At 39.6% G+C, this 12,639-nt stretch overlaps 1 protein-coding gene across 6 annotated transcripts in view; it reads left to right on the top strand.

Moving 5' to 3' along the window:
• Positions 1-12,639, top strand: part of AIG1 (androgen induced 1) — a 272,128-nt gene that overhangs the window by 13,623 nt on the left and 245,866 nt on the right. Inside the window, exon 2 of one of the 6 annotated variants that reach the window (XR_011465396.1) lies at positions 11,461-11,624. The exons of 4 other annotated variants lie outside the window; for them this stretch is intronic. Coding sequence is in view for 1 of the 2 variants with exons in the window: in XM_070376787.1 (XP_070232888.1) it covers positions 11,461-11,550 (90 nt within the window). In the remaining variant the exon portion in view is untranslated. Of the gene's footprint in view, positions 1-11,460; positions 12,612-12,639 lie in introns of those variants that run through there. One more of the 6 variants, XM_070376787.1, reaches the window with a different exon arrangement.

Raw genomic sequence — 12,639 nt, forward strand, 5'->3', positions numbered from 1 at the left:
TTATTTTCTGCTGGCTTGCTTGAAGTTTTTTCCCTTTGTCTTTAATTTTCAACAGTTTGATTATGATGTGTCTGGCCATGTTTTTATGAGTTTACCCTATTAGGAATTTGCTAAAGAGCCTCTTGATGAAAGTGAAAGAGGAGAGTGAAGAAGTTGGTTTAAAGCTCAACATTCAGAAAACGAAGATCATGGCATCCAGTCCCATCACTTCATGGCAAATAGATGGGGAAACAGTGGCTGACTTTATTTTTCTGGGCTCCAAAATCACTGCAGATGGTGATTGCAGCCATGAAATTAAAAGACGCTTACTCCTTGGAAGGAAAGTTATGACCAACCTAGACAGCATATTCAAAAGCAGAGACATTACTTTGCCAACAAAGATCCATCTAGTCAAGGCTATGGTTTTTCCAGTGGTCATGTATGGATGTGAAAGTTGTACTATAAAGAAAGCTGAGAGCCGAAGAATTGATGCTTTTGAACTGTGGTGTTGGAAAAGACTCTTGAGAGTCCCTTGTACTGCAAGGAGATCCAACCAGTCCATCCTAAAGGAGATCAGTCCTGGGTGTTCATTGGAAGGACTGTTGTTGAAGCTGAAACTCCAAAATTGGCCACCTCACACAAAGAGTTGACTCATTTGAAAAGACCCTGATTCTGAGAAAGGTTGAGTGCAGGAGGAGAAAGGCACGACAGAGGATGAGATGGTTGGATGGCATCACCGATTCAGTGGACATGGGTTTGGGTGGACTCCAGGAGTTGGTGATGGACAGGGAGGCCTGGCGTGCTGCGGTTCATGGGGGTCGCAGAGAGTTGGACAGGACTGAATGACTGAACTGAACTGAACTGAACCTCTTGAATCTACAGTCTTTAACCCAGTTTGAAAAGTTTTCAATGATTATTTCTTGAAATATTTTTTCTGCATCCATCTGTCTCTTTTATCTCTTCTCAGACTCCATTGATATAAAGATCATACCTTTTGATTATTGTCCCACAAATTTCTGAGGACTTGGGATTTTTTCCCCCCCAGTCTTTTTTTCCTTTCTGTTCTTTAGGTTCTGTGATTTCTATTGATATATCTCCTAATTCAGTGACTATTTCCTTTGTTATCTACATTCTGCTATTAAAAATATCCAGTGAGCTTTTAAATTTCAGCTTTTGTCTTTTTCAGCTCTAAAATTTCTTCTTTTCTTCATAGCTTCTACTTCTCAATTAAGCATCTCTATCTTTTATTCTTTTAAACAATGTTCACTTTTACCTTATTCAGGATTGTTGAAGAGCTGCTCTAAAGGTCTTGCGTGATAATTCCAACATCTTTGCCAACCTGGAATAAGTATTTGTTAATTGTCTTTTTCCTTGAATATTGATCAGATTAATGTCCTTTGGAAAATGGTTTTCTGTTTGATTGTTTAGGAGGCAATCAATCAATTTAGGTTCAACCTTCATATTCTGTCTCATAGTGGTTCTGATGTCAGCTGAAATTTCAAAAACTATGCCCGGATATTTGGATCTTACTGGAGCTTATACCGCTCAGGAGTTAGTCTAGAACTAGTGTAATGGTTTCTATGGTAGTTTATGTCTTGACACCTCTGCTGAGCCTCTTTAGGTTTGTTCTGGTCAGGTCCAGGACTTATGTTAGTTCATAACACAGGCTTAGGAATTGCTTCTTTTCATCTGTCTTCTCTCCATGATTTCTCCCATGCTCTGCAACTCTCACATGCTCTTTTTCTTGGTTCCTCTGGTCAGAAGGATGGAGTCCTCTCAGAATTTTAGCCTCCCATGCCGTTGTGCAGCCTACACAATTGGAACTTTCTTATAGACAAGCAGCAGGAGAGCCCTTTGTAAGAAGTTCTTTTCCCAGTTCCTCTGGCAAGAAATATGGGCTTTTCTTGGGGTTCAGGTACCTGTGCTGTTGACAGTGAAGCTCTCTATCTGGAGCCTGGGTTCAGAGCAAAGCTGAGAGTGAAATAAAAGGTGAAAAAAAATATTCACAGTCTCCAGCACACAAGAGTCATTTCCCCAGACCTCTGGCTGGGAAAAAAGCGATTCTCCTGGAGTTCTGGCTGTCTGTGCTTGCTGCATAATTCCCGGATTCAACTTACCCTCAAGTCAATTCTAGGTGAGAAAGGACAGTAAAGCTCCATGAGCCTGACACATTATGGATCTTTATTTAAGTTTTCCCTCTAATTCCTGATACATCTGGTATGTGTACTTTTCAAAGTCTTCAGGTAGTTGGTTTTTGTATTTTGTTAGGAGCCATGGAATTAAGACACTTACTCCTTGGAAGGAAAGTTATGACCAACCTAGATAGCATATTCAAAACAGAGGTATTACTTTGCCAACAAAGGTCCATCTAGTCAAGGCTATGGTTTTTCCAGTGGTCATGTATGGATGTGAGAGTTGGACTGTGAAGAAAGCTGAGCGCCAAAGAATTGATGCTTTTGAACTATGGTATTGGAGAAGACTCTTGAGAGTCCCTTGGACTGCAAGGAGGTCCAACCAGTCCATTCTGAAGGAGATCAGCCCTGGGATTTCTTTGGAAGGAATGATGCTAAAGCTGAAACTCCAGTATTTTGGCCACCTGATGCGAAGAGTTGACTCATTGGAAAAGACTCTCACGCTGGGAGGTATTGGGGGCAGGAGGAGAAGGGGACGACAGAGGATGAGATGGCTGGATGGCATCACTGACTCGATGGACGTGAGTCTGAGTGAACTCCGGGAGTTGGTGATGGACAGGGAGGCCTGGCGTGCTGTGATTCATGGGGTTGCAAAGAGTCGGACACGACTGAGGCTGATCTGAGGCGCTTTAGTTGTAGTCAGTGGGAATGTTGGGCTGCAATCAGCTTTCTTCATCTTGGCTGACACCAAAAACAGCTTATGTATCATTTTATTACCTGTTTTCCACCTAGAATATTTTGTAAATAATTCCTTGTCAGCATACGTTCTTCCATAACATCATTTTTAATGACTGCATATTCCTTCCTATGGGAATTTATATTATTGATTGTCTTGGTGAATATATGGATAGATAAATCTTTAGATACATCTGTGATTATTTTCTTAGGATAAATTCTTAGAGGCAGAATTGATATTCAAAGTCCTTAAAAGAGTATCTTAACTTTAGGTCAATCAATTTATAGTCTTTCCAATATTTAGAGTATTTATTTCTCTATTAATGCTCACACATTTTTTATGAATAGAAAGATAATGCCAGTGATCACTGGAGGTACTTCAGCCCCACAGTTTCCTGTCTAGGAGATGCTCTGCAAATATTTCATGACATTATCTCATAAATATAAGTGATTAATTGTCTTTGACTGTTTATAAAACCCAGTGGTATTAGATACATTTAGTATGGGCTTATAAATGCTTAACAGAGAAGGCAATGGCACCCCACTCCAGTACTCTTGCCTGGAAAATCCCATGGACGGAGGAGCCTGGAAGGCTGCAGTCCATGGGGTCGCTGAGGGTCAGACACGACTGAGCGACTTCACTTTCACTTTTCAGTTGCATGCATTGGAGAAGGAGATGGCAACCCACTCCAGTGTTCTTGCCTGGAGAATCCCAGGGACAGGAGAGCCTGGTGGGCTGCCGTCTGTGGGGTTGCACAGAGTTGGACATGACTGAAGCTACTTAGCAGCAGCAGCAGCAGCAGCATAAATGCTTAAGGCAAATATAAATCTTTAAGTGCCTAAAGATTCCATGGTAATTAGGATGGAATTGACATGGCTGAAGTGAGCAATATAGCTTTCTATACACTGTAATCATGGGTTTGCTTGTGCATTCCATTCATCTTGCCTTGAAATTGTAATTTAGCTGAGTCATGAATGATTTATTAGATTCAGATTGAAAAGTCAACATTAGGAGTCCGGGGAAAGTGTGTTTGCTGTAGCATTACCCATCTTTTTCTTTGTAATTACACTTACACAATGTTGCTATTTCTAAAAAGACATATAAACATTCCTGTCTGACTCTTTGCAACCCCAGGAACTGTGTAGCTCATCAGGCTCCTCTGTCCATGGAATTCTCCCAGCAAGAATACTAGAGTACGTTGCCATTCTCTTCTCCAGAGGATCTTCTTGACCCAGGGATCAAACTCGGGTCTCCTACATTGTAGGAGATTCTTTGCCATCTGAGCCACAGGGAAGCCCTACATGAACATTAAGAATTCATATAGAATGGGAAAATATCCTCTTCTAGAATATTAAAGCATTGTTCTATACCAGAATAGATAACTTCTGTATCAGCCCAGGCCCTTCAGAGAAAAGAGATGGGATGCTTAAACTGAGTAATTTAAGTGAATTTAGGGAAGGAATGGTTTACAAGGGTGGACAGGGTATAGCGAAGTCACACACAACAGCACAAAACTTGTGGCCTAGTAATAAGGGTAGGTTACCACTGCAAGGCCTGAGCAGTGACCTTTGTTTCTCATCCAGCCTGCAAAACAGAACAAATATCCCAAGGTTCTTTTTCTTTCTCTGTCTGATTTTCTGCCAGTACTCCTTGTCGGTTAAACACTACAGGAAGTCAAAGGGTAAGAAAGCCTCTTGATGCAGTGTACAGCTATCTACCAGGGTGCATATAGGAAAAATTATGGAATTTAAACCCCCTACCACAAGTGCATTCAGATGTCTCAGGTTAATATGTAACCTTTTGTATTTAATGAAGGAAAATTTTTGTCTCAGAAGGTATTAATTTATAGTTGAATATAGAAAATGATCATTCTTGACATATGAAATTTCTTAGCAAAATACACCATACATTTACTGGAGTATATGCAACATATTATACCTATTAAGTAGAGGTGTTATAGCATAAGAGATGAGTGCTTGTGTTTAGAAGTCAGATTGAATTTGAATCCCAACCTTTTCATGTGCCGGTTATCTGACTCTAGGTAAATTTATTCCCATCTCTAAGGCCTAACATTGTTATTGCTGTTGGTTTTAATTTATTAAATGGGAATGATAATAGTATCCATCACATAGAGTTGTGAGTATTAAATGTATTAATGTTTGTTAATTGCACAACCCAATGCCTGGCACATATCAGTTAGTTAATAAATGCTCTCTTCTTGTTGTTCAGTCACTAAGTTGTGTCTGACTCCTCGGGACCCCAAGGACTGCAGCACACCAGGCTCCTATGTCCTTCACCATCTCCCAGAGTTTGCTCAAATTCATGTCAGTTGAGTCAGTGATGCTATCTAACCACCTCATCCTCTGCCTCTCTTTTTTGCCTTCAGTCTTTCCCAGGATCAGGGTCTTTTCCAGTCAGTCGGCTCTTTGCATCAGGTGGTCAAAGTACTGGAGCCTTAGCTTCAGCAACAGTCCTTCCAATGAATATTCAGAGTTGATTTCCTTTGGGATTGATTGGTTTGAACTCCTTGCATTCCAAAGGGACTCTTAAGAGCCTTCTCCAGCACCACAGTTCAGAGGCATCCATTTTTCAGTGCTCAGCCTTCTTTATGGTCCAACTCTCACACCTGTACATGACTACTGGGAAAACAATAGTTTTGACTATATGGACCTTTGTCAGCAAAGTGATGTCTCTGGTTTTTAATATGCTGTCTAGGTTTGTCATAGCTTTCCTTCCAAGGAGCAAGTGTCTTTTAATTTCATCACTGCAGTCCAAAATTCCACAGTGATTTTGGAGCCCAAGCAAATAAAATCTGTCACTAATTGTTTAATTTAGCATTTGGAAAGAATAGAGAATTCAGTGATTAAGTGCACAGGCTCTCGAGTAAAATCTCCTGGGTCGGCAGCCTAGTCCTGCTTCTGAGTCTTTCCTTGGAGAAGCCACGTTTGGTGACCTCATTTCTTCATCAGAAAATTGAGGATGATATGTATATCATCCTCAATTTTCATTATATATATATATATGTATCTATAATGAAAATTCATAATAATATAAAAAATTTAGAATTAACAGTCAGCCTGGTTTCACAATCTGAATGGGTAAGTCCCATGAAAGCTAGTGAAATTATCTACAAATATGTAATCAATAGCCCTCCATATCTGCTGGTGTAAAACCTAAGATAATAGTACTGAAGCTGTTTTCCTGTTTCTGATTCAGGGATAAAAGTGTCTGGAAAGATTTCTCTTTTTTTATTCACTTTTTCTATTTTATTTTTAATTAACATACACTAAATTTGATTTTTTGTGTATATAGTTCTATTTTAACACATGCATAGATTTGTGTACCTGCCACTGTGATCAAGATACAGAACACTTCCATCGTCCCATAAACTCCATCATGCTATTTATTTGAAGTCCACCCTCCCCCAATTCCTAACCACTGTTCCCTTCTCCATCACTATATTTTTACCCTTTCAAAAATGTCATAGAAATAGAAGCATACAGTTTGTAATGTTTTGAAAGCACCTTGGAAGGACTTCTTTATTCCAGTGGTGTGGATCTGAAAAGTGGCCAAAGTGAGGCCTAACTGGTGTCTGTAGAACCCAGAAAATAAGTAGGCAAGAAGGAAGTAGGAGAAAGACTAACAGAAGTGCATTGCATCCTGAGAAATTCATATACACAAACCAAGTGGTATAGGTTTCAACTAATAAGCAGTAGTGTGCTCTTGGATTTATAGTTTCTTTTTCATGAACTCCATTACTTCAAAGTGATAGAGAACCAACCCATGAATGCAGCAAAATGCCTTCTCAATGGGCAAATGCTCACTACTTGGAAGGCTTACAAAATACTACTGAACTGAGCTAAAATTATACATATACATTATTCAGTTCAGTTCAGTTGCTCAGTCGTGTTAGACTCTTTGCGACCCCATGGACTGCAGCACACCAGGCTTCCCGGTCCATCACCAACTCCTGGAGCTTACTCAGCCTCATATCCATCGAGTCAGTGATGCCATCCAACCATCTCATCCTCTGTTGTCCCCTTCTCCTCCCACCTTCAATCTTTCCCAGCATCAGGTTCTTTTCTGATGAGTCAGTTCTTCACATCAGGTAGCCAAAGTATTGGCGTTTCAGTATCAGTCCTTCCAGTGAATATTCAGGACTGATTTCCTTTAAGATTGACTGGTTGGATCAATACAATAATAATTATAGATTGTATTTGGCCATAATTCTGGGACTAGAGGAGCACTGAAGAAAAAGAGTGACCCTCAGATTAATCTACATATATTATCTGTTGGAAAAATATTAGTCTTAGATAAATCTTTTTGTTGTTGTTCCAAGCTGAGTAAATAGAGAAACAACTTATATACAACCCTTGAAAATTATTGCGTAACATGGGAAACTGGAGAAGGAAATGGCAACCCACTCCAGTGTTCTTGCCTGGAGAATCCCAGGGACATCGGAGCCTGGTGGGCTGCCGTCTCTGGGGTCACACAGAGTTGGACACGACTGAAGCAACTTAGCAGCAACATGGGAAGCAGAAGTGAAAGTGAAAGTCACTCAGTCTCTGCCACCCCATGGACCCCTTGGAATTCTCTAGGCCAGAATACTGGAGAGGGTAGCCTTTCCCTTCTCCAGGGGATCTTCCCAACCCAGGGATTGAACCCATGTCTCCTGCGTTGCAGGCAGATTACCAGCTGAGCTGCAATGGAAGCCCAGGAATACTGGAGTGGCTATCCTATCCCTTCTCCAGGGGATCTTCGCGACCCAGGAATCGAACCCGTGTCTCCTGCATTGCAGGCGGATTCTTTACTAACTGAGCTACGAGGGAAACAGAATATCATCCTAAAAACTCACAAGAGGAGCATGCTAATAAAGTTTTTTTATGCTAGGAAACCAAAAATGTGGTTAATATAAAACTGTTCAAAATCCTCAGACTCATTAGAATGAATAGTATCTAAGAAACAGAGTACAAGATCGAAAGTTGAGAATGGAGAAATGAAAAGACAACAGAAATGAAAAGGAAGGTGGGTGACAGAACATTAATTGCAAGACTCTAAAAATGCAGTGGCAAAATTAGATGTACAGCAGGGCCAGTAAAAACCAAAATTGATATTGTGGAAAATCAGATCAGTGTGGTGGAGAACAAGCTAAAGAAATTCTCTCAGAATTCAAAAGAAAAAGGAAAAGGAACTAAAATAATGAAAATGAGGCTATAAGGTGGAAAGAATGGAAATTCAATAACAATTGTTATTTGTGAAAAATAAAACACAGCAATTAGGACAGAAATAATAAAGCAAAATAGAAAAAAAATTCCCAGAGCTGAGAGGAAAAAGGTCTGAGTATATGGATTGAAATGTTCATATTTCTCAAGCGAAATAGGTAAGAAATGACACACACCTGGACTCATCCTGGCAAAGTTTGTGATTTAAGATAGTTATTAACTATCATGTAAATCTCCATGCATGAAAAACAAAATAAAATATAAAGAGTACTTTTAACAAATTACCTGCTATGGAGCAAATATTACGATACTCTGAGTCATCTAAACTTAGCGTCTGTCATTTAGACTGTGGATTAAAGAAAGTAACAGGGAAACACCTACAGAATTTTGAGGAGAAAATGATGTGATGTAAAATTTCATGTTCAACCAAGTTATCTTTTCAAGTTCTGGCAGTTGACATTTATTATCAGTTATGTCAGATTTCATAAAATCCTACCCCTATTTACCTCTTCTTGTTTTTTAAATTCTATTTATTGCTGCCTTTGAGAGAGGAATTAAAAATGTAAAATTCAGGAATGAAGTAGGCACAGTATAAAATTTGTCCTTGAAAATGATGAATTTTAAAGTTTAAAAAATTTGTTAGTTTTTCTAAAGTAGCAAGGAGTAGTGGAATAGTTAAAAGCTAAAATGTCACTAAGAGAGACATGGCCAGTAATCTAGCCTGAGTTAATGAAGTCTGAATTATATATTTTTCTTTTTTTTTTAATATAAATTTATTTATTTTAATTGGAGGCTAATTACTTTACAATATTGTATTGGTTTTGCCATACATCAACATGAATCCACCACGGGTGTACAAGTGTTCCCCATCCTGAATCCCCTCCCACCTCCCTCCCCGTACCATCCCTTTGGGTCATCCCAGTGCACCAGCCCCGAGCGTCCTGTATCCTGCATCGAACCTGGACTGGTGATTCGTTTCACATATGATATTATACATGTTTCAGTGCCATTCTCCCAAATCATCCCACCTTCACCTTCTCCCACAGAGTCCAAAAGACTGTTCTATACATCTGTGTCTCTTTTGCTGTCTGACATACAGGGTTATCGTTACCATCTTTCTAAATTCCATATATATGCGTTAGTATACTGTATTGGTGTTTTTCTTTCTGGCTTACTTCACTCTGTATAATAGGCTCCGGTTTCATCCACCTCATTAGAACTGATTCAAATGAGTTCTTTTTAATGGCAAGAGCTAATTACAATTTGGATATACTTATTAAAGTAGTCTCTCTGCTTGGAAGTATTTGTCCAGATTAGTTCTTGACACTCTAATCCAGAAAGTAGCATTAGAGGGACTTCCTTGGTGGCACAGTGGTTAGGACTTCACCTTCCAGTGCCTGGGGTGGATGTTCGAACCCTGGTCAGGGAGCTTGATGTGGACCATTTATAAATCTTTACTGAATTATTTTACAATATCGCTTCTGTTTTATGTTTTGGTTTTTTGACCATGAAGCATGTGGAATCTTAGCTCCCTGACCAGGGTTTGAACATGCTAATCTGGACAAATACTCCAAGCAGAGAGACTACATTAATAAGTATATCCAAATTGTAATTAGCTCCTGAAAGTGCTAAACTGAGCAGTGTTGGTTTTGCTGCTTCCATTGCAGTTTATGCGAATGAATGTAAATTGATATACCTAAACTGGCTAAATCACCTTTTCTAAGTCTTTATAATGCTTTCCATTGGTCAGTTTCAAAGGCAAATAAGTATAGTCTTACTTGCTGCTGCTGCTGCTGCGTCGCTTTAGTCATGTCCGACTCTGTGCGACCCCATAGATGGCAGCCCACCAAGGCTTCCTGTCCCTGGGATTCTCCAGGCAAGAACACTGGAGTGGATTGCCATTTCCTTCTCCAATGCATGAAAGTGAAAAGTGAAAGTGAAGTCGCTCAGTCGTGTCCGACTCTAGCGACCCCATGGACTGCAGCCTACCAGGCTCCTCCGTCCATGGGATTCTCTAGGCAAAAGTACTGGAGTGGGGTGCCATTGCCTTCTCCTAAAATGAGAGACCTCTGTTGTCCAGATTGCTCCTCTCTTTACTCTTAAATTCTGATTTCAAATGAATTAAAAAACAAACCAAAAAAGAAGATCCTTGTTTTGTCTGTAAGTAAAACTTAATCTTGAAGCCTCACTATATAAATTTCCTTGGACTAAGATTTCACCTCTGTGCATACTACCATAGCACTATAAATACTATATAATGGTCAACAAATACTATATAATAATAATTGATTGGAAGTTTTCTTAATGACTTCCCTGTCTTCAAAAAGTAACTTTAAAAAGGAATATCCTTCAATCTAGACATGGTCTCTATCAAATATAAGTTAGAAATTAAGTTTATTACATGTGTTCATATGTGCTCAGTCGTGTCCAATTCTCTGCAACCCCATGTACTGCAGCTTGCCAGGCTCCTCCGTCCATAGGATTTTGCCAGGCAAGAATACTGGAGTGGGTTGCCATTTCCTTCTCCAGGGAATTTTCTCAATCCAGAAATTGACTCAGGTCTCCTGAATGGGCAGGCAGATTCTTTACCACTATGTCACGTGAAAAGCCCTATATCATAGATACTATGTAACACATTCACAATTGCTTCATTCCTACTTTACATTTTTACTGAAGAGCAACCTAGAATTATCATTCTAAATGAATTTTCCTTCTAATATTTAAAATTTCTTCATACGTTAAAGAAGTTAAACTCTTGACTGTAATAAACACATTTGAGCCAATTTCTGTTTGCCACAGGGAGCCATTTATGATGTGACCTCATTTGATATTTAAAAAATTGCCATCAATGACCTTAGGCATAACTAGAAAGGGGAGCAGCACTGTTGCCGAAGATCTAAATTATAAAGGAAAAGTGAGACTTTTTTTTTCTAGGGGAATGCCTGTTGGAGGTAACATCCCTTGCTTTTTGCTGAATTTGGGATTGCTCTGTTACTTTGCAGTAAGATAATTTCTCAGAGACATTCTGCTGTAGCATCTTTTCCAGTCCTTACGCCCCCCTCCTTTCCTCATTTTTTTAGCATAGATTCTGTGGTTCAACATTGTAATCACACCCTTGCAAACCATCAGCTACTATATCCTTTTCTGCCCTCAGTCTCGTTCGCCTAGAAAATCTGTAATTCTGATTAAACTCAACCACCTACGTACTCATTCTTGCCCCTGAGCAGTTGAACACAAAGTAACTCATGGAAGTATGCTGTATGGTCTTCGTTCATATGCGTGACCACAGATATCCTGTGGGCTCTCAGTACTGCCTAACAATGCATTTCCCTAACCATTTGACTCTCCTGTTCTCACAGCACGTCTTTCCCCTGTGTTCTTTTGTCTTCAGATCTTGGGCACCCTTTCTCTGATCCTCTCACTCAAAGAAGTCTTCATACCGGCCAAAGAGCATGGTGAACTCACTGTTTGTTTCAGTTAGGAAAACAAAGCAACCAGAAGAAACCTCTTCATTCTTCCACCGTCGGATCTGCCAGTCCACCTTCATCTGAAGCGGTACTCCGTGTTCCCTCCTACTAGGGTGGCCGGGTGGACTGCCTGGACTTCTAAGAACAACTCTTCCATGCGTGTCCTGGACTCCAGAACTCCTTGCCGACTTGAGGATTCCATTACTGAGATTATTTCCTCTCCTTCCTGTTTTATTCAATTTTCCATTTCAGCTTCTTCATTTCCATCAATCTACAAACATTTGCTATCTCTTATCATAAACAAAACAAATAAAATGTATCTCGGTCTTTTATCCACCCTGTGTCTCTTGTTCCATTTCCAGCAAAACTCTGAAAGAACTGTCTGTGCTTCCAGTTTCCTCTTCGCCATTGTTTCTTGTACCAACTCCATTCTGAGTAAGGTCACCAGGGACCACCTCATTGACAAATACAGTAGCAATAATAATTCTGAGTCTTCAGTTAACTTAAACTCTCAAGAACATTTGTTCCAGCCAGTCACTTTCTCTTCCTGGTGATAATTTCTTAACTCTTGGCTGCTGGGAAAGTACATTCTCCTGACCTTCCACCTTCATTTCTGACTCTTTCTTCTCAGTCTTCCTTTCTTAATTCTCTTTCTCTTCTTAAACTTTCAATTTCAGATGCCGCAGAAATCAGCCCTAGATTCTCTTTTGTGTCTAGTCCATATTCATTCCCTGGGGGAACTCATCTAATATCGTGACTTTAAATATATTCTGTTGATGATCTTCCAGATTTATATCTTGAGCCCCAGTCTCTTCTGAGCACCTTATTCTTATATCCAACTGCCTGATTTGTGTGTCTGCTTAGAGGATTAATATACATTTCAAACTATGTTCAAAAAAAATGACTGGTTTCACCTTCCAAACCTGTGTTCACCTCATTGTTCTCTATTTCAGTAATTATTACCATCACCCAGGACTGCACTGTTGTGAAAATCCAGGTTACATTGTTCTTGTGAATTAAGTGAATTTTTATTTGCATCTTCTGTGTGTTTTCCCCAGTGGGCATCTTATTTATAATGGGCTTAAAAAAGTAAACAATTGAGC

The sequence above is a fragment of the Bos mutus genome, chromosome 9, assembly GCF_027580195.1.
Source record: "Bos mutus isolate GX-2022 chromosome 9, NWIPB_WYAK_1.1, whole genome shotgun sequence".
NCBI lineage: Eukaryota > Metazoa > Chordata > Mammalia > Artiodactyla > Bovidae > Bos > Bos mutus.